The following is a 21,139-nucleotide window of genomic DNA, read 5'->3' on the forward strand; positions in this document are numbered from 1 at the left end:
TGATGGATGGAGCTGTCCCTTTGCCCTTACAGCAGCTTGAGTCACAGCAAATACAATTCAGTGATCTGGAGCAAGTGGTAGCATTTAAAGATCCTGCAGGCAGTTGAAAACCTGCTGTGCTTTACTCTGCAGAATATCCAAGGGCAGCCCTAACTGGGAAAAAATGCTTTGTATAGAGAAAAGGAGTGTCTTGCCCTTGGGTCAAAGTGACTGTTGTTGAAGCAGCCCTATGTGGTAGAAGGGCAGGATGTTTACATAATAAACCTTAGCTGTTCTTTGCAGTCTCCCTCCGTAGATTTATATAAGCTTTCCAGAGGACAGTGCTGTCCTCTGCATTTGGTAGCAGTGGAAGTTGGAGCATGGAGCAGTGAAATGATGTGACCTGCTCTGTACCTGCTAGCTTGCTTCTCAGGCCACTGTATCTTCTGCCTCTCTAACTACAGTAGAAATTTTTCTCCATCTTAATCGCCTTGATGAGAAGCATTTTTAAATGTTCCCCTGTCATATTAAGTGCTTGTGTAAAACTGGACCCTTCAGGCAGGACCTTTCAAGTAATAATAGAGCTTATTTGCTGTGGTGTTGAGAGCAGCAAGGTTTGAATCTGTGAGCTGTGGAGAGCTGATACCACAGGGACCATCTACTCATGGGCTAAAGCAAGGAGTTTATCTTGAAACTTGTCAGACGTAGACTGTAACCTCAACAAATTGTCAGCTCTTGTGACATTGAGGTGTGCAGCCACCCAAACCAATAGGAATCCTCACCATTGCTTCTGGCAAATAGGGCCTGGCAGGGAAACAGGATGGCCTACACTCCTAACAGAACAACTCAGTGCTGTCTGTCCATGCCAAATATAAACCTTTATTAGCAACACCAAATATAAACCTTTATTAGCAACACAAGCGCAAGGGGTGTACAAATGGGTGCATATGGCGGGAACTGTTTTGTACAAAACAAACTTTGCTGTACAGGTTGAATGATTTCCAAGAAAGGAAGGTCAAACTGGTCTACTGTTGGACTATTAATTTTTGAGAAAGAATGGGAAAGGGTTACTGAGGGAGAGATGACATTTTTCTATGAACCATCTTTAAAAGAAAATGGGGTAAAAGCATTGTAAATGTTGGGCAGGGCCATTTGTGCACCCCAACCCTCTTTTGCTGGCCTGAGGATAACATTGCTGTATGGTGTGCAAGCCCAGGCAATGCACACTATGAAAAGCAGAGGTGAGAATATACAGACACTACAAAAACATCTGTTCCCCAAAACTTTTCAGCTCTTAAAAACCATTGGAGAGGAAAAATACTAACATTCGAGGGCTTCCCCTGACAGTTTTATATTGTGTGCAGCACATAATAACTTGCAGATGCATTTTGCTCCTGTGCCCCTTGTGCACAAGAGAAAATGAAAAGTGTCTACAGAAGAATTAACTGAACATCTGTACCATTCCTTGGGCAAAAGATGGCTTTCCTTATTTTTTCCTGCCTTGAGCTCCAAGTGCCAAATACTTCCAGAAGTTTGTTATTCAGTCTACTTCCACTGGCAACAGTTTTTCTGTGAAGTGTCCATCTTCTCAGGAAAGGAGCCACTTAAGGCTCTGTTTCTGGAGTGATGGAGTTACATTATACTTTTTTTGTAACTAATTGTCTGTTAGTCCTTGCCAGCTTATAGAAGCCGCAGAGTTGGACTTAGAAGTGGTTCCTTCCCACACAGCAGAAAATGTTGTTTGCTGTATCCGACTCTATCAGATTGGCATAACCTGCTGGTGCTGGGAAACTTTTCAACAGGGCAGCATTTGCAGGACACCTTTGTATGTCCCAGTGCCAGCACACAGCAAGTGAGGAGTCTGACAGTATTCTCAGGCACTGAGGGTATTTGCAGATAAATGATTCATGGCTTTGGTTCTGATGCTCAATTTACTAGAAAAAAAAATAAAAGGAGACGATTGCCTTAATTTCCTGAGACATAATAAACCTGCTCTCCATCCCTGCCCTTGTTTTTATGAACTTTCTGCTATAATTTAGTTATTTCTATAACTCTTCAGGTGTATCCTGGCATGTGCCAGTGGAGTCTCTTGAGAGGAGGATTGAATGCAAACATCACAGGTATTAGGCTCAATGGTCTTCAATGCCATAGCTCACCTGCTGTAAGTGAAAGAAGGAGCAAGCCTCTGGGAATATGGATGGCTGCAGCTCCCATTCTGTTAAAAACCAAGTGACCCCAAGCTCCTGGAAGTGGTCCTGATTATGGCTTTGGCAGAGTGCATGTTCTCAGGAAGGACAGAAGCCCTTTTCCCCATCCCTGGGTGTATTGCACACTGTTCCAAAGATTTGCTATGGCAGGTATTTCCCTGCAAACTTTTCCACAACTGCTGCCCCCACTCTATTAGAAAACAGCCCTGATAGGAACTGGCCACCAAGGTGGTTCAAAGAGATTATCCCTAAAATAATAATATTCTGGTTTTTTATATGGGACAGGCCTCATAATGAGGAAGCCAGGATTGGACACATACAGGATGTCCCTATATCCTTCTCTCAGCTGGCAGTTTATACTGAACTTCTGCTTTCTGTATGAAAGTATTAGGATTTTCTGATCTTCAGTGAAAAAGACCTTTAGATTATTCCTTTGTTCCCTTTATCCCCCAAAAGCAATAGAGATGACTGGATTTGGGAGTAGGGAAGTGTATCTTTATAATAAGCTTTTCCAAGAGAAACTACAATGAAGACAGTCTTTAGCCTTGCCAGCCCACTCAAAAACTCCTTGCTGTGCTCCCCAGTGTTGGAAGACTTAAAAATTACCATGTAGGTAGATGGGAGTTGAGTTTGCTTCTTTGAGATGTTGTGAGTCCTATTTTACCATCATGTTTTAAAGCCAAGACTTGTTTCTTTCACAATGGAGGCTGTGCTTCAGATGTAATGGCACAAAAATACTGTGGAGAAAGAAAAATGTCTTTGGGCTAGAATTCAGAATACACACGTCAGGTGCAGTAACAGTGTGTCATTTTATGCCCCGTAACTTAGGGAGATGAAAACCCACCAGGAGCTGCGCTGGTGAGGAAAGCGGGTACTGAACCTGTAGGATTAGACTGATGTAGTGAATGGGTTGAAGTGAGGTGTCTGCCATGGCATCATGACCTGCAGTTCTCATTTAGTCGTAGAAATGTTTTTATTTGGAAGCTCTGCCTGCAGCAAAGCTTGATGGGGAGGTTCCAAGATAACTGTTGGCAACAGATTCCTCAGTGTCTGGATGAAAGAGACTCCTACTGAGTTGATCTGTGTGTTCAACTGACATGGACAGGAGGAAGGTGAAGAGCATGTCTTCTGCCCTAGAGCTGATTTCAGAGTTGAGAAAAGAACTCACACTAATTTAGTGCTTTCTTGGAAACATCCTCTCTGTGACTGAGAATTTGTACATGCAGTTGTTTACAACAAAGAGAAAAGGCTGGCAAGATTGCGGCACAATGTGCAAGTGTATTAGCAACCAGGGTACAAGGCAGGTGTTAAAAGGATTCTCTAAAAAGGAAATAATTCCTTTTTGAAGGAAATTTGTCACCAGTATGAGTGGAAGGAAAGAAGGATAGGAAAGAGTCATTAAGCAGAGAAGAGAGGTGTAGGGCTAGAGATTTTCACCTACTGCAGCACATTAATTCACAGAGGAGCCCAAACTTAGTGGTTTAGGATATGAGGCATGTGAACCATAGAAAGGCTGGAGGAAGTTCTGAATGTGAGCAAAAGCAGTTATTCCAAGACAGACATGTAGGAACAGCACCTGGTGAATTCCAGCAGCAGCTAGTGTGCAGGTACCTGCTGGGCTGCAAGTGACAGGCAATAGTCAAAACAGAATTGTCCACTCAAAGTTGTGGCGGTTTTCTGTAGGATCCCATCCAACACTTTTTAAATCATTGGAAAGATTCCTGTTGGCTTCAGTCTGAAAGTTGCTACTCACCTACACCCTTGCCCTAGCCAGGGCTTAGCTGCAAAACTGACACCAGGCACTGCTCCTAGAAGGAAGTGGCCAGAATTTAGAGCTGTTGGTGGCCCTCCCCTTCCCATGCACTTGTGGGCACCAGCAAAGCCCAGCAAAAGTTGTCAGACACTCTGGAAGGCAGCAGAGACCTGCCTGGGCCTCGCAAAGCCTGGCAAAAGCCCTGGGATGCTCTGACAGGTAGCAGGGCCCCTCGCAGGGCAAAGCAAAACTCAGCAAAAGCACTCTAGAGGGAAGCAGGGCCCCTTGTGGAATGACAGAAGCCATCAGATAGGGTTAGATGGTTGTGGTTAGGTGTAGGGTTAAGGATATGTTTAGAGTTGGGGTTAGGGGTTAGGTTTTGTTATATGGTTTGGGGTTTAGAGATAGGGGTTAGGTTTAGGCCTTGGAGTTTAGGTTTAGGGGCTGGGGTTAGCTTAATGGTTAGAGTTTAGGGTTGGGGATTATGGTTAGGTTTTGGGATTAGGGTTTACAAATTAATGTCTTTAGGTTTCTATTTTGGGTTTAAAGTCAAACAGTAGATGTTTGGGTTACAGTGTTAAATTTAGGGCGTTATGTTTAATGTTAAGTTTTATAGTTAGGGGGTGGTGATTTGATTTAGGTGCTAGCATTAAGTTTTAGAGTTTGTTTTAAGGGTTAAATTTAGGATTAGGATTTAGTGCCTTACATTTTAGAGTTAGGGTCATTGTTAGGGTTTATTGTTTGGGTTAGGGCTAAAATCAGCTTTTAGGTTGTGGTTTAGAGAGGTTTTTTTAATGGATTGTAGAAGTTAATAAGACTTGTGGTATCTGTATGTATAGATTATTTGACCTTGTTCTACATGGTGTTTTTAGAGGGCAATGAGAGTTGGAAACTGAGTTGATGCATATAGAAACAGGTGTTCTGTCTATCACAAGCAAGATTTTGTCAGCAGAATTGTCCCAGACATAGCCCACATAGACTGCAGCTAGAACACAGGATGGTTTAGTACAAGTGTGAGCTGCCTAGACCTCTGGGTTTGAGAAGCCAGTCAGGCATGCAAGTGATACAAATCCAGGAGGAATTACTGCTACTTTGGAAGACAGGCTCATCGAGTAGGCATGCTTTCCTGACTAAATGAGAGAAACGTTGGTGCCACTCGAGAGATTCATGGAAAGCAGTTCCTGCAGCCAGAAATAGTCAGATGCACAAGTAGAAGAGTGGCAGAGAAGTCAAGGAATGTATCAGAAGCTGCAAGATATGATGACTAACAGTAAAAGTCTGATGCTCCTTGTAGGAGCAGCAGATGCCAGTCACGCCAACTATCACTGGTATGTGAATCCCAAATCATATCAGCCAAGCTTTACTCTGATGTCCTTAGCATGTGTTAAACTACAGTGCACAGCTGTAGAAAAAAGAACTAACCAAAAAAAAAAATAGAAATGCATGCACACATTTTTTGAGAAGCACAACAAGGACAATGAACATTTTGATAAGTGAGTCAGTGGTGTTTAATCTAGGAAAATCAGCAAAATGGGGTTTTCATAGAATTTTAAGGGTGGATAAAGGTACATTTTGCAGTTTCGATAGTGAATCAGTAGCCATGAGGCATGGAAGAAGCCCTGATCCAGTGCATTTTTCCTAGAACTAGTTAAGAATTGATTATGTATTTTTAATACAGCTATGCTTGAATATGGAAATTAAAAAGAAATTAAATAAACCAAATTGTAAAGTGACTTAATAATCACCTTTAACATTCAAGATGAGTTCACAGTTCTCTAATCTGAGCTGATACTACAAGTTCTCATTTTGTGCAAGAGAAGCAGAGTTGATGGGCCAGGACTCAAGGCTGATGATGGGTCTGTGTTTAACCACTGGATTTCAAGTTGAAAGAAAGGAGCTGACTGAGCAGAAGACTTGGTACTGTAATTAATGGCAACATTTAAACTGAGTGATCTCCAATGAAGCAGTGGAGGGAACAGGGATGCAGCTCTAGCAGCTGGAGTGCAGAGAGGAGTGGCCTGGCCAGAGGAACGGGGTGTGCAAGTCTGGCTACAGGGTATAACACCAAAAGATGGTAAGCATTGCCGTTCATATAATATAGCCTAGTGCCCAGGAATGTAATGGCAAAGCCCAAGCCCCTGTCAGTGCTTTAGGCATCTGCACTCAACATTTCTGCAAAGGTTTCTTAGAACTGAGAACTCTAAAACTGTTTTTGCCACAAAGTTTTCCCAAGAAAATACTTCTGTTCTGCTCTGAGCCAGCAAAAAGCAGCAAAATCCAGCTTCCCAGAGTACAGGGAACAGAGCCCTTCCAACAAAGAAACAGGACTGGTGTACGCTGGCATTGAGGCAACAATAAGGGAAACATTCGTGGTAATCTTTGAAGGTCTTTGGAGAAAAAGCCATTCTCCTGTCAATAGAACAACTGGAGGTTGTTCACAGAGAGTCTCTTGTGAACAGAGTGTATTGTAAAGTCATTAAGGGATGACAAAAATTTATTACAGAACCAGAAATTGGAGTGACTAGGGCCAAATAGCAGAACAAGAACAAAATGTCCACTCGGCACATCAGGACAAGAGGGTCCACTGAAAGGAGGGATATCTCAAGTTGAGGCACTCCCAGTGACAGCTTCCAGCATCCACTTGCCTTTTTCTCACTCCCCATTGAATGCCTCAGCCTAGAACTCAGCAAGGTTAGGGGCATGGGAGCCTCACCCTCATCTCTCTCGTGGCAGCAAGTCTCCAGGTATGGGAAATGCAGCCGGTCACTGACCAGGCTCTTCAGAGGCATGTAGAAAAGGCAGCTCCTGACTCAGTGCTTTAAATCTCAGGACGCCTTCCTCCAAGTCGATGCAACACTAAAGAAGGAGAGACACAGTTATTTGCTGGACATTTCAGATAGTAAACCTCATGATGTCTATCACTGAGGAGAACCCGTAATACCTCCCTGGGTTTGTAGAGACCTTAACAGTTTTCCTTCCCTGTCCCACATGCTGCCTCCTTGCTCCAGTTCCCCATAATGGGATTAATCTCCAAACTCTTCACAGGGCCATTTCCCTCCCTTCTTCCTATGACCCTCTCTGAGTTGATGTCCTCACATCACTCAGCCACTCAACCCATTGTTTTTCCTGTTTTATGAGCCTGACACGTGACCACAAATGAGTGACAGGCATGAGCCAGCTTGCTGCAGCCATATCCTGAGCCACCCAGGAGCCAGGCTCAGCAGAGCACTGACCCTGAGCTAAGCTGACAAAAGGAGAGGACTCCTTCCACTCATGGCCAGCGAGTGTTGGACACTGAATGTGATCATACAGCTTCATTTGGCTTAAAGCAAGGGCAGAGCTCATTCTCATCTGCCTTCAAAGGGCAACATGGGTCTAACTCGTGCCTTATCTCCAGTTTCCTCTTGCTGCTTGCAATTTGTGTGGTCAGGAATACAGAGAAGGGAAGATGTGATAGTATCCTACTGAGTGTTTTCTTTCTTAAAACCTTTAAGAAGGACTGGAAAGGAATCAGTGACTCAGAGCATACTGCACCTAGTCAGGCAGCTGTGCAACAAGCCTTGCTATGAGAGACCTGGGATTTTTTACTATAAAGTAATTCTGATGCTGCAACAGCCAAATCTTGGGGAGCTTCCTGAAAGGAGCTCTGCAATAAGAAAGAGATGTTCCTTACCTTAAGAGACAACAGAGTCTGGAGGCCAATGCAAAACTCCAGCATTTCATCATCTGAGAAGAGAGAAGAGACTGATCAGGCTTTAGATTATGTAATACTGCCTCGTTAAAGAAAGTGTATTTCTCCTGTAAAAGGATATGGAATTCAAGAACATCTGGTTCATAAATTTTTATGGCTATCATCTCTTCAGTATAAAGCAGATAAAAAATGACAAGGAAAAGGACGGGTTAAACACACCAGCATTAACAAGCAGATGGTAACAGTGACAATAATAAATCAGCACTCTTCTGCCACTCACTGCTGAGCCTTTAAAGGAGCTATTTAAGCACAGTCCTGAATATGGTCAAAATGAACTTTGCAGCTGATAAGAGAAGGAAATTATGTTTATCATGACTACTGTGAGGTAAATTTGAGGGGGTTTGTGTGATTGTTTGAAACTTACTATGAGATATCAGAAGGGGCTTGTGAGATCCCATGAAACTTACTATGGGCTGTGTAAGGGAAGGACAAAAGGCAAAAGGCAAGCAGCAGGGTGAATCAGGGGAGAACAAGTATGGGAATATGGAGAGGAGAGGGTCACATGCAGCAGGCTATTGGTTCAGTTGTTGACCAAAGCCTGCACCTAATGGCTGCAATCTATATGATCGTATTAAATAATTTTATGAAGGTTTTTTTTCCATGTAACTTGTCTGTCCTACTTGTAACTGCTGCAAATCTTCAGTGTCAGCAAACAGAAAATGCCAGGGGTTAAAGTGGTAGCTAAGGAGGAATTCCCACATCCTGGAATCTGCAGGAATCAGCAGCCACTTTTAATGTCATTAACACTTCCCATGCCTGCTGGTGGCCTGCTTGCCCTGTAATCAGTGGCTGCAATTTATAATTTATTTATACCCACTTAAGTGAGAGCACTGTGTGCACAGGGAAATGTAAGGCACAGGTATAGCAATTCTGCTCCTTCCAGGCAGCCATTTCCATGTTCCAACAAAATGGGTAGTAGATAGTAGCTATGGAGTAAATTCACTTGTGCTGGTACTGATACAGATTGCCCGTGAAGGACAAGAACATGCAGGAAAGAAGAGCAAGCTGGAGTGTGTAAGAGAAGGAAGCTCTTTCTAGATGACTTAGAAATGTGGGAAGAATGCAGGAAAGAGGGAGCAGAGGAGGCCTTGGAAGATGAACAGGGCTCATCGAAGATGGGGAAACAGATTAAAGCAAGAAGGTAAAGCTGGAAGAGTAATAGGGAGAAAGAACAGGGGGAAAAAAAGACAGCCACGTTTTTTCCAGCATATGCACAGCTTGATGTAAATACAGAACATGCAGCCTTTCTGCTGTTTTCTGGGCCTGCCTCAGTGCCTGCTGGGTTGACCTTGTCTCCTATGGCTCCTTCCTTCAAAGGGTACTGCTGAAGGACTCTGAAGGAGACTCAGCACTCTGGGGATTCCAGGTTCTTCCAGGGTGCTCCCTGCAGCAGAGGCAGAGGAGCACACAGAGGAGCACTCTAGGAAATAAGCTGTACCCTCTGTTACTTTCTGTGATGACTTCCAGACAGCCAGAGATACAAGTGCCCATTCCATAGGAGAACATAAGGCACCAGAGGATTAATCAAGCCATCTTCAGAATTTTATGTAAGGTCCATTTTAGAATAAAAATCGGAATTTTTCACATCCTTAGTTAAGACTGACAAAACATCTAATTTCTCCTCACTTTCAATGTCTTCTCTGTACTCTTCCTATGCCCTTTGCCTTTGGTTATATTGAGGATATTCACAGTTTATGGTGATCTTGGCCTGCTGTGGAAGTGGCCACATCACCAACCCTCCACCATGTAACGCTTTTTCCAAAGGTCCTTTAAATGCCCTTGGCAGGGCAAGAGGGACACAGGAGAAACAAGGGAGAGGAGAGGCAGGCACTCTCACCTACAACCAGTGCTGAACACAGCACTGTCTCCTGGCCAAATTGCAATTCCATATGTTCTACTCTGCCAACAACGCTGGGGATGGGAAGAGAGAGGTCTCCACAATCCATGGCAGACACTTCTTCCAGCCTGTGGGACACAAGAGGTGTTATTGCCTCAAGCAGGGAAAGAGGAGGAAAACCAGGACTTGTCACTGATGGCAGTTCTTCTAGGTCTCACTGGGAACAGGCCCACAAGAGGGGGAATCTCTTTCATACAGTATGTCTGGAGGCAGATTCAACAAGCAAAACCTCACCACCAGCCACCTGTTGGGCAGCTTTGCCTTTCAGTGCATACAGACAGAATTGCACAGCTCTGCCTCAGAGTCTGGGGTCTGCACACAGCTTTGCCAGTGCTCTATGCCTTTCCCTGTAGCCCACCCTCTGCATCTTCTCCTAAACACATGCAACACATGCAAAACTGCCAGTAATTATCACTGGGGCTGAGAATCCAGAGTGCCTGTGTTCTTGCCATATTTTTTTCTGTAGCCATCCCTCCTTTTATACTGTGCAAAGACTTACCCCAGCTGGTTTAAACACTTCTTGGAGATGAGGTTTGGTAGACACCCAGTGTTAACAGTCGCTTTCAATACCTCACCTTGGCACTAGAAACAACAACAACAGATAATTACTGTGGGCTCAAAATCAGCATATTCACTCCTCCAACAGTGTGACTTGGACTTTCTGAGCAACATAGCCAAGATGTGGTGTTTTAGGCAGTAGTTGGAAGGCAGGAGGTTCATCCAAGACATGCATGGTTTCCCCAGTGCTCTTCAAATCGTTCTCAAACATTTATTTTTTGAATTTTCCTTCCTTCTTCCGTATTTGATTGCCCAGACACTTTTTCTAGTGACTTTAACTTAACAGTATTCCAGTCAAGAGATGCACAGTTAGAGAATTTGTTCATAAAACCCACATGGGCTTTGTTAGCAGAGCAGTAAGTAATATGCAAAAGTTTCTAAAGGAATACAAGCACATAATAGTTTTTCTGGGTTTCATCTCCCCATTTCTTCTGGTGTTGCAGGGAACAATGTCGCAGAGCTAAATGTTTGTTCTCAGTAGAAAAGCTGCCAGAGGGAGAAGTCTGAAGGAGAAGCAGGAGCACCCAGAACACACCTGAAATGAGCTTGAATTTAAGGCAGTTCCCAAGATAACTGGCAAATCCATATGACTCCTGAATCCAAGACACAACCAAATCAAGAGATAACTATTTTGTGTAGGGCTTATTACAAGTTCCTGTATAGCTTTTTAAGGACATAAGATCTCATATTACAATAGTCACAGCTGGTGTCATTTAGCAAAAGGGGAGACTGTGCCCTGCACCCAAGTAACCTGTGCATGATTTTACTGGAATAGTTCCCATTGCCTTGCTCGTTTAATTTCTTTACCCCTTTGAACATGAAAGGGAAAAGGAGATGTGATTGCCATCTCTTTTCTGTCCCCTCTGCAGAGAGGCCCTTAATGGCAGGCCTGAGGTGATGTAGTAACAGCAGGTTACATTTATTTTAGGGGTCTGAAAACATAGGGTCATCAAGGACATTGATAGAAATTAGGTTCAGAAAAAAAGAAAAAAGGAGGAACAGGACTTAGTAAAGGAACTGGAAAAGATGGACTGTCATCTACAAAATACATCTTTACCTATGGTGCCTAATCATACCTAATCTTGATGGCCTAGTTCTTCAAGGCTCTGTCTTACACCACCACCCCAAAAAACCCAAAAAAAACCACCAACCACCCCCCCCCACCCCCCCACCCCAATTTTCTTTCTGGGAGGCTCACTGCATTCCTACTATCATTTGTGTTTTTCCTGTGATTCCTCCTCTCCCATCCACTATGGCACTCTGGGGCATGAACCACTCAGAAGCAGCAGCAGACCTGCCACTTCTTCTCTACTCTTATGCTCAGTCCCGACAAGTTTAAGTGCTTGAACACCTTAAGCAGATCAGCACAGCTATGAAGGACTCAGTGCAGCACCAGCAGGGTCAAGGAAATGTCTCAATTTCCTGATATCTTATATAAGCCTATTTATGATTATTAATCATGACAGAGAGCTACATCCAGTATTTTCAATATTTCATTTTCAAAAATGTGCTATCTGTGAGTAGTTAGAAAGAAGAAAGCAACTCCTGTGAGAAATAGGATGCTGCAAGCAGACAACACCAACAGGGTGCCTTTCAGCCCAAACCATTCCATGATTCTATGGCAAAATGTCTCCCTTCTGATTTTAGAGCTCTGCAATGTCTGTGCTGCCTGGTCCTCCCTGACACATCAACCCTGCCTGAATGGGCTGAGGCCAGACTAAGCAGAGGCAAGATAAAGCACAGAGTGCAGGCGCATGCCAAACATCTGTCTCCACATCCTCTACTCAGAAGCAAGGCCTGGAGCATGGATAGCAATTGCTAAGGAATCACTTGGGAGCAGCAGACTTGAGATGCATGAGCTGCTGTTGTTATAATAAGCCTAAGCTGTATCACTAGGCAGATTACTGAGTTTTGTTTCAGAGCAGGCTGGGAAATCTGCAAGTTAGAGGCTTGATAGGATATAACAGGACAGTGATTATGTGTAGAAAACAACACTAAATCTCATTCAGTGTAAACAGCTCTTCACCATTAACCATTTCCCTAGAGAATTCACCAGGAGCCTAAGTCCTTGGTCCAGCATACCACAAATACAATGCAGGCAGCTGGTAAGTACTGCAAGGCTTCTTAGACTAGGAGGACTTTTCCTCACTTTACCCACTTTCATCTCTACTCTAGAATTTTCAGTCTATTACTACCAGTCATGTTTATTTTTTATCTAAATGTCAATTATGGGAATTTCCAAGAAAGAGGGGAAGGGGAATCAGTAAGGCTCACTATTTATAAAGGGCTGCGTTTTCTGAAATTATGTCACTTCTGAAGTCAAGAAGCTGCTTTAGCAAACAAAAGGCTGATCGATCCCAGGTTGCTTTGGCATAGAGGAAAACTGGCCTTCTACATCAGTGAAATCTTTCAGCATCTCTTTCCTAGTCAACAAGAGACATTTTATGTTGCAGATGCCAGTCGTGACTAGCTTTCCAAAGTGCTTTTCAGAAACTGTCACAAAAAGGGGTAATTCTGCTGAAGTTCCACCTGGGCAACTTACCTAAGCAAATAGGAAGGTGAGTGACTGCAGCCCAGCTATTATAGACTAGGTCTGTCTGTCTCTGGGATTTAAAAGGCCTTAGACATAGAGCAACTAAAACCTGTTAGAGTGAAAACACTTACTGCCTGAATCTCCATGTATCACTGAAGTCTACATATATTCAGGTTTATTCCCTAGTCAAGTTCACGTACAAGTCAGGTGATGAATTTGTTACCACTTTGAGATTTTCAGTATACTTGCCTATGTGTAAACGATAGATTATCTTTTCTCAGGAGTCAGGGGGAAAAAAACTTCTCAGGGGCTGTGCTCCATTTCTAATAAAAACTGCACTATAATCAAGCAGATCTCTGAAAGGTACCAGCTCACATCTCTGGTTCAAATGAACTGGCAGCCGGAGTCCTATTTCTTGCCACAGCTCTGTTACTGACAGGAGAGGCTTTTTGAAGTTCACAGATGTGAATATCAAAAGCAGCAAGACAAAAAGAAGGGGAGGAGAGCTTCCTTTCCTTCAGTGTAAGATCAAGTGTAACAAACAGTGACTGGCTCCTAAGAGAGGCAAAAAAAGAGAGAAACACCTGTGCAGAATTCAGGGAGCATTACATGCAGCATTAGACCTACTTCCTTGCTTGTGATGCTCATTAACCTTCCTCTGTGAGGGAAAATGAAATGTGGGTGACAGCTGGGGTTCAGTCCATTAGAAACACAAAAGGGAATGACTGGTGGACTGTAACGCTGACTTAGCTACTGCCCCTGGGATACAATACCTGTACATGCCTGTCCTTGTTCAGTGTGCATGCCTGGCAAAAACCCCACCCTTTATCACTAAATTCTCTCTTGCAGAACAATAAGGAGAGGTTATTAAAGAAAAAGAAACACCTTTATTTGTTCAAAAACAAGCTCCAAGTAATTGGAGAAATTACCCCGAGAGCCATTCATTCTACAAGTCTGTCCCCAAGTGTGGTTATGTTAGCCCAGCTATATATAAAGTGTAAAATGCAGGGTAAGCAACACCTAACTGCTGCACTAAAGGCTGCAAAACAAACCAGACAGTGCCTTTTCCTGGTAGGGAGATACCTGATCTAAGCCTTTCAGAACCTTGCTACCAGGCTGTGTTCCTATCATAATTTATTGTGCCAAATGAATTTTCAAAGGTATATATGTTTTTCTTGGAAGTGCAGCCTTTACATTTGGATATGGGAGATGTTCTTTAGGACAGGTAACTGAATTAAAACCAGCTTTAAAATGGGTTTTGTACAACAGGTCTGTATCTTGGTGAGTCTCATATCTGCATGTTACTGTGCAGATCTAACCATCCAGCCCTCTTTCATGGGCCACAGCTTTTGCATGTGCTTTCTCTAACTGCAGGGGCCAGGGTTAGGGTTTTCTGCTGTATAGGAGGATATAAGAAGAAAAGGGAGCTGAAAATACTGCTTCCATCAAGAGATGCAGCTGTGCAAATTTGGAGTATGGTTAGCCACTTTCTGAGGAGGTCCTTTGACACCTGAGAGAATCAGACTAGACTAGAACTAGTTGAATGTAAATCAGCTTGAGGCACCTGTCTTCAAGTGATAAGGAGACATTCCTTGCTTATATATGCAGTTATAAAATACCTCACATTATGGGAAAGCTGGCCTTCAAAGGAAGGATATGTGATGAAGGCAATTTATCTTCAAATATGAGTAACTAGAAGGTATGTAGCAGAAAGGCTTTCCTCTGGCTTTTGGAAAACCTGCATCCAGACTCTAGGAGAGGCCATGCATGAAATATCTTCTCTTTGGCTGCAGCTGGCTTTGTGATTTATAACTCGGCATGGCCCTTGGGAGGGGGGCAGCTGGAACTCTGAGCATTTGCCATCACTGTGAAATCAGCAGCAGTGTTGTTGCCTTACCTGGCACTGTATTAGCAGGGGTGAAGTCTCTTTTCTCCTGTCCTCTCCCTTTTCCATCTTTTCATCCTGGTCTTTTGCCAGCGGAGATTGAACCCGTGCAGACTGACCCCTGGCCTCGCCCCGCAGTTTGTTCAGGTTGCCTTCCAAGAGGCGCCGCTGGACCACACTATGAGGCTGCTGTCTCCATCACAAAGAAAGAGAAATCCCAGCTAAGTATGGAGCTAAGGACAAGGACATTTGCTAGCTCAGGGATGCAGGTTGAAAATGCTTGACTGAACTGATTGTCCTGATGAACGACATGCTTACCCAAAAAAACTTCCTTTAAATCCCAAGATTTTTTTTCTGTAGCCGGTAATTTGGTGTTAAAGTGTTGGGATGTCTGCAACAGGCAGGTCTCTGGGATGCAATTACTGGAGGAGAAGAACATGCCTGATGCATGCTCTCCCCACATATATCTGTTCCTTTAGCTAAACATGCACTGGAGAGTCTCATTCCTCTTCAGGCAATGCACTGACGTCCCACCAGGCACATTCACACCTTCTAATGTGGAAGGGCACAAGGAATGCAGCATGTGTGTGATGTACATGTGGGCAAGAAGGCAGGACTGCAGGTATTTTAGGTGTACAAACAATTATTTGTAGTGAAGCAGGAAGCACCCTGAGGAGGAAATTAAAATGAGCTTTTAATCTTCCTTGGAAGATTAATCTTCCTCTGCTCCCCCCCATCAGATGTTCTACATTTTGCCCAGTATTGATCCATGCAGTCCCTGCACAACCACTGAATCAACAATGGGAAACATCAATGAAACAGGTGCCTGTTGGAGGTAGCTTTGTCCTTTCTCAAGGTACTCAGCCCCACGGCCCATCTGCAGGAGAGCAGCTGCTCTGAGCTGGCCATGGCATTCCCAGTAACAATTGCCTGCTTGAAGAAAGGCAAGCAATCTAAAGGGGTTAATGTGCTACAGCTTAAACTGTTGTTTTTATCTTTCTAAAGAAAAAGAAAAAATTAAGTCATCTCCCAGGTTGTGCAGCAGTTTGATGCAGGATGTTGTCAATGGGCAGGCCAAACACCTGAACTAGATCAGACTTGCCAATGAGCTGGGCTGCATTAACCCCACAGGTTGCTTGTGTTTCAGACTAGCTTCAGGCATGGCCAGAGAGCTGAGGCCAGAGAAGTGTGCAAACTGCAATTTGAAGCACCCTGACTTGTCAGATTTGCCCAATGGTTGGTGCAGGATGGCTGTCACTGGCTCATTGGTCACACTCAGCATTGCTCTTTGCAAGGAGCCAAGTCCCTCATGGCTCTGTTTCCCTGCCACTCAGGGGGTGAGAGTCAGATTGTTCACATGCCGCATGAGAAGCACTGCAGCAGTTGAAAAAGTGGGGTAAAAATATCTCTCTGTTCCTGGTCTTTTCCCAGCCTACTGTGCCGGCCACAGCACAGCTGGCCGTTGTGCTTAGCTCCCTAAATACTCTCAGCACAGTGCCAGTTTGGCTGCCAGCTAACATCTGGGCCATGGGAAAAGGGCAGGCAACAAACAGCAGGTCTCCAAATTCCCATCCTCCCTCCCTCCCTTCCTCACAATCTGGCATGCAAAGGACCTTTCTCTCTTCCTGCAACCTTTCCCACAGAAGGAGCAAGCCCTTTGCAGCTTCCACCTCTGTCCCCCTCTTGTCACTCAGGCTGGGAGGAGGCCAAATGCTGGTGGGGATTAGCTGAGCTTTGGGATTTTGGAGGCATCTGATTCAAGAGCAGACTCCCAGGGCCCTGCCTATCTTCTCTCTCACCAGTGAGGCACTGAAGTGGAGAGAGACTGTTGTAGCTCTTGGACTGGTCAGAAACAATTAGATTGCGAGGATGGTAAGGGAGGATGTTGTGAGTATTGTGGCCAGGAGCTGGAAAGGATGCTCTCTCAGGGCACGTAGAGGGATCAAAGAAGATTCCCAGTGCAATTTAGGGAAGGTTCAGGTTCTCCAATGTGAAACTTCCAGGTCTTGCTATGATTAGTGACATTGTATGGGCTTGGGGATCTTGATTTTTGGAAGGCAAGAAGTCAGATCTTCAGACCTTCTTGGTACTTCCAGAATATTTTAGCTCATATAGCTACTTATTTTTTATTTTGCCACTTAAAAAAAAATGCCAAACTGGTCATGCTTTTTGTTGCAAAGCTGGAAACATGAGGTCCCTAAGGCAACATATAATTATTCATTATTGGAGACATAATGGGCCCATCAAATCGCCGGCACTGCTTGATGCATTGCATAAGCTGAGTGCACACCCAGAATACACAGAAAAGAGTGGCAAGAAGTAACAGCCTGTGACTGCAAAAGAAAGCAGATATTTTAATTTAAATTACATGAGGCCTTTCTCTGATTTTAGAATATGGAGCTGCCACAGCTGGAGTCTCTGGCACTGGCAGTGGAGACCTGTTTTGGGGAATTAATTAAACTTTCCTCCCAGTGTAAGTGCTATAGGAGTCAGGGGTGTTTTACTCTCTTTCCAAATCAAACTCCCCAGCAGTTCCTGCTGCTGCTTCATTTTTAGTACATTCCTTTTTTGTATTTCTGTCCTCCAGGAGGGAGCCAGATCAATTTAGGAAAAAGAGATGGGGTTTTCATAGTGCTGGAGAGGCACCTAGAGAAATAAGCCAAAAGCATATTTTGGACTCTGATTTGCAGCACCCAAAACATCACAGCAATATCACAGTGTCCCATCAAGTTGCAGGAACTGCTGGATCCCTCTTGGAAATCTAAGACCCGGTTCTTCTTTTGCTCCAAGTTAAAGCAGAAATGGAGGTACCACACTGACCCCAGGTATGGCACTATGTGTGCAAAATTGGCACAGGGGCCCCACTTTATTTGGTGCCCTCTTACACCAGAGCAAATTGTCCATATGAGAAAAAAATCTCATGTTTTATTCACTGCTTCCTAGGCCGATGGTAAAAATGTTTCATGTTATGGACCAAACATGAAGTTTGCAGTGGGTTGCAGTAGCCGAATGCTGTCGGCATACAATGAGTTCTCCTGCCTGGAATGGTTAATTCCAGCAGGAGAGCTGCTTGTGGCAAGTGATTTAGACAAGGACTGTCTCACTCAAGGAACCCCTTGGGGCTTCAGGGTGCCAGTTGTCGCTTTGAGGCATGGTGTGACAGGAGACAATCCCAAAGCAAAGCTGGCAGATGTGTTTCTGCCTGCCTTTGTGGCTGGGGTGAGCAAACACGCACTAAAAGACTCAGAAGTGGCTCGTCTCCGTTCCCTGCCCAGGGACGGGCCCAGGGTCACGCTCCTGAGGGGATGTTCAAGCTGCAGCGCTGCAGGCCCCGAGGACCATCACTCCCGGCTCTCCGGGCTCCAGCGTGGCCTGAGCTCCTTCCCCACGGGGAGGAGAGTCCCTGCTCCTCGCTCAGACGATGTGACGCCACTCTCGCACTCCAGCCACAACTGTGCGCAGGCCGGAGGGACACTGCACACCAGTCCCTGCTGACAGCCCTGCGTGCGGCTGCAGAACGGGAGGTGACAGCTCAGTGTGCTTTGGAGGAGCTGCCCTTGACCCTGCCGTGCCAGGGACTCCCAGCAGCTGCTGAGGCAGCTGAGGGGCTGCAGGGAGGGTGGCGGGAGCGGCAGGATGTGCCATCACGGAACGTGGCACTGAGCCCTCGTCTGCAAGCCGCTGCACCCCAAGGTTCCAGCAAGGAGGATTGGCTCCTGTTCAGTGGCAGGGACCTGCCAGCCCCACACATGTGGCCCTGTGCCACTGCGTGCCTCGGGAGCTGGGGAATGACTGGAGGCACACACACGGGAGCATCTGTGGTGTTGCTGTGATTGTCTGAGGAGATGGGGAAGCACAGACCGCAGGGAGGGGCAAGATCTTTTCTGACACCCACTGCCACAGATGGAACAAGTGATTGTGCCCCCATCACACCCAGACACGAGCCCTCTTTCAGGAAATGGGTTTAGAGCTGCACATCCTTGAGCAGTTTAACTCTACAGTGGAGAGAAGTTGGACAGCAAAACTGCCAGAGCAAGGAGAATTTGTGTGCAGTTGAGCCAGTAATAGATCCTGTGGGAATCTGTTTCCAGCCTCGGGGAAGCCCTTCCAGACCACAGACTGCCAAGGCTCCTGGAACAGACCTCCCTCCCTGATGCTTCCTGATCCACGTCACCACAAGGAGATGCCCATAAGCCTCGCTCCAGTGCCTCCTCCCCAAAGGAGTCATCCAGAGTGCCAGACACTGCATCTGTCTGTGTGCCTGGTTTGCAGTCCTGCCCTTTGCTTGCCCCTCAGTAAATCCAGAAAGTGGGGGGAAGAGAGAAAAATACAAAAAGGTGACAAGGTCAAACATAAATCTCTCAGAGTTTCATGAATTGTATTTCCCTCCCTGCTGAGTCCAGGAAGCATTCTGCTTTTGAGCTGGATCATGCTGGAATACATGGGGGCTTTCAGAGATGTCCTACATGGAAATATACAGGTCACATGGACATATATAGGTACTGGGTGAATGGAAATTAGGATTCTGGAGAGTCCTTCCAGTCCGTGTCTGCCTGAGGAATTTGGCTCCTATGGGGAGGCACAAGAAGATGGACGCAAGCAAATGAGTGATTAATTCCCTCACCCTGACCTGCTCCTAGATGATCCTGAAGGGAAGTTTCATTTTTGCTGAACCTATGATCCTTTCACAAAACTTAACAGCAGCTCCCAACCGGAATGAAGGCTATTAGGAGCACTCCCTCCCAAAGCGGGTCCCACTGGACTCACCAGATCCTTGGAGGTGCCAAGCCTTGTCAAGCCATCCAGGGGTAGCAGATCAGCAGAGTCCTTGTGCACAAACTGGGTGGCCTGTTTGAGGCGCCTCTTCTGTTGCAGAATAGCTTTGTTCCTCAGCTCCATCTCACATTCCTGTCGCTCCAGGTCAGGAGTACTCTCGCTCTGCTTTTCCTCCTGGTCTTCTTGCCCCAGTGGCAGGGGGCAGCTCTTCCTTGTGCTCATGGTGAAGATTCAGACAGAGCAGGTCCTTCTTGGTATGCTGAGATGTTCCCTGAGCTCGTCTCCTGGTGTTTGCCCTCTGGAAGCTGACTCAGTCTCTGGTCTCCTTTCCCTTTCCCGTGCCCACGGCTCTCCTTCGCTTCCTTTCTCTGCCTTTCCTCCTGCTCTCTTAGTTATAACTCACCCATCTCTGATGTGTCTCGGTGCCTGTTTCTCCCTCTGTCCTCTCCACTGCTCCGTGTCCCTCTGCTCCCGCCTCTTCCTCTCTCTCACTTCTCCTGCCCTGACTGCAGCTTTGCCTTCTCCAGTCCGTGGGTCCCTGTCGTAATAGAAAAAGCCCCGCGTCAGAAACCGCTTTCCATAAATCACGGCAGCGCCGGCAGGATGCTCCGGCTGGAAAAATCCAGCAGCAGAAGGATGGCCCCGCTGCTGGGGGCTGGACTTACCTCGTTGGGCTGCGCGCACGCACCGTGCGTGTCTGTGTGTGTGTGCCCGTGTGTCGATGTGTGCCCGTGTGTGTCCGTGTATGTCCGTGTGTGTGTCCGTGTGTGTGTCCGTGTGTGTCCGTGCCCGCCTGTCCCCGGCTCCCTGGGGACACGCTACAGCTCCCGGCGGCAGCCGGCGCGCTCCGCTGCCTCTGCCAGGGGGCTTTGACGCATCTCAGTGTCTCTGTAAATACTGGCGGCAGCCCGGGTCAGCCTGGAAGATGATGCAGTGCCTTGGTAAATGGGAGAGAGTATCCACCTCAAGGCTCCTGGCAGGCATGCCCAGTCTCATTTCTGCAGAGTGTCGTGCCTTTGCAATAGGCTGCACAGAAGGATTTTTCTGTGCAGCTTGAATGAAATGCTGAAGGTCTGGTTTCTGCTTCCAGCCAAGGCAAATGTATTGGGCTCGACTCTGCCCTCATTTTCACCCTACTCTATCGAGAGCAATCCCCTCCAATGTTGCAGAAGCCCAAAATCACTGGCTTGTTGATGCCAGCCGACTTGGCTCCCTGGTTACACCAAAGGAGTGCTGACACTGCTGCAGTGTGGGGTGTCTGGACCAGAGCAGACATCCCTTCTCTCAGGGGAGATAGGGCATGGTAGAGCTCCTTTTTTCAACTTTCTGTCTCCATATTGTCCTGCTTGAAACTGTGAATTTTAACTTGAACTGATGCTGTCTCATTTTGATACTTTTTCTCTGATTAATGCACTGCTCCATTAAGCATCAGTTCTGATATCATGTACAGAGGAGGGACAAAAACTTTGCTCAGCTGTGAAGCTAAGGACAGTGTTAAGTTTCCAGGAAAGCCAGCAAGGGGTGAAACAGCATTCATGTACAACATAGATGAATGGCAGCAACTGACTACAAAAGTTACAGCAGAAGGACACTTTCTGTTGCTCCTTTTGTTTTGTTTTCTATCTTAGTAGTATGTAACACTCCAGTATTACTGATAACAATTATTTCTGTGCTCTAGATTCTGTATAAAAAAGTGAGTATGCAATATTAAGAAGCAAATCCAATACAAGGTATTACGGTCTCCACCAAATCACAGCACTAGATTTGTCAGGAATGGGAATAGAAATATATTCTAACTGC

The 21,139-nt window shown here is 45.6% G+C and overlaps 1 protein-coding gene across 1 annotated transcript; it reads right to left on the bottom strand.

Annotated features, from left to right (window-relative positions):
- Positions 1-3,195: 3,195 nt before the first annotated feature.
- Positions 3,196-19,896, bottom strand: NRIP2 (nuclear receptor interacting protein 2). The gene is made up of 7 exons (XM_058837458.1): positions 19,331-19,896; positions 14,576-14,752; positions 10,087-10,169; positions 9,528-9,655; positions 7,613-7,665; positions 6,653-6,795; positions 3,196-3,325 (listed from the first exon to the last, which is right to left on the bottom strand). The coding sequence occupies exons 1-6, from the start codon at positions 19,559-19,561 to the stop codon at positions 6,703-6,705; spliced, it is 765 nt and encodes a 254-aa protein (XP_058693441.1). The 5' UTR covers positions 19,562-19,896; the 3' UTR covers positions 3,196-3,325; positions 6,653-6,702.
- Positions 19,897-21,139: the final 1,243 nt, after the last annotated feature.

Source organism: Poecile atricapillus, chromosome 1 (genome assembly GCF_030490865.1).
Source record: "Poecile atricapillus isolate bPoeAtr1 chromosome 1, bPoeAtr1.hap1, whole genome shotgun sequence".
NCBI classification, from domain to species: Eukaryota; Metazoa; Chordata; class Aves; order Passeriformes; family Paridae; genus Poecile; species Poecile atricapillus.

Bases quoted from the DNA above. Each gene is read 5' to 3' on its own strand.
- NRIP2 (XM_058837458.1), bottom strand. From the start codon at position 19,561: ATGAGCACAAGGAAGAGCTGCCCCCTGCCACTGGGGCAAGAAGACCAG. The intron at 9,656-10,086 runs GTAAGTCTTTGC...TGTGTCCCACAG, and splicing joins AAGTGTTTAAACCAGCTGGG to GCTGGAAGAAGTGTCTGCCA. The intron at 7,666-9,527 runs GTGAGAGTGCCT...CTCTCTTCTCAG, and splicing joins GTGTTCAGCACTGGTTGTAG to ATGATGAAATGCTGGAGTTT.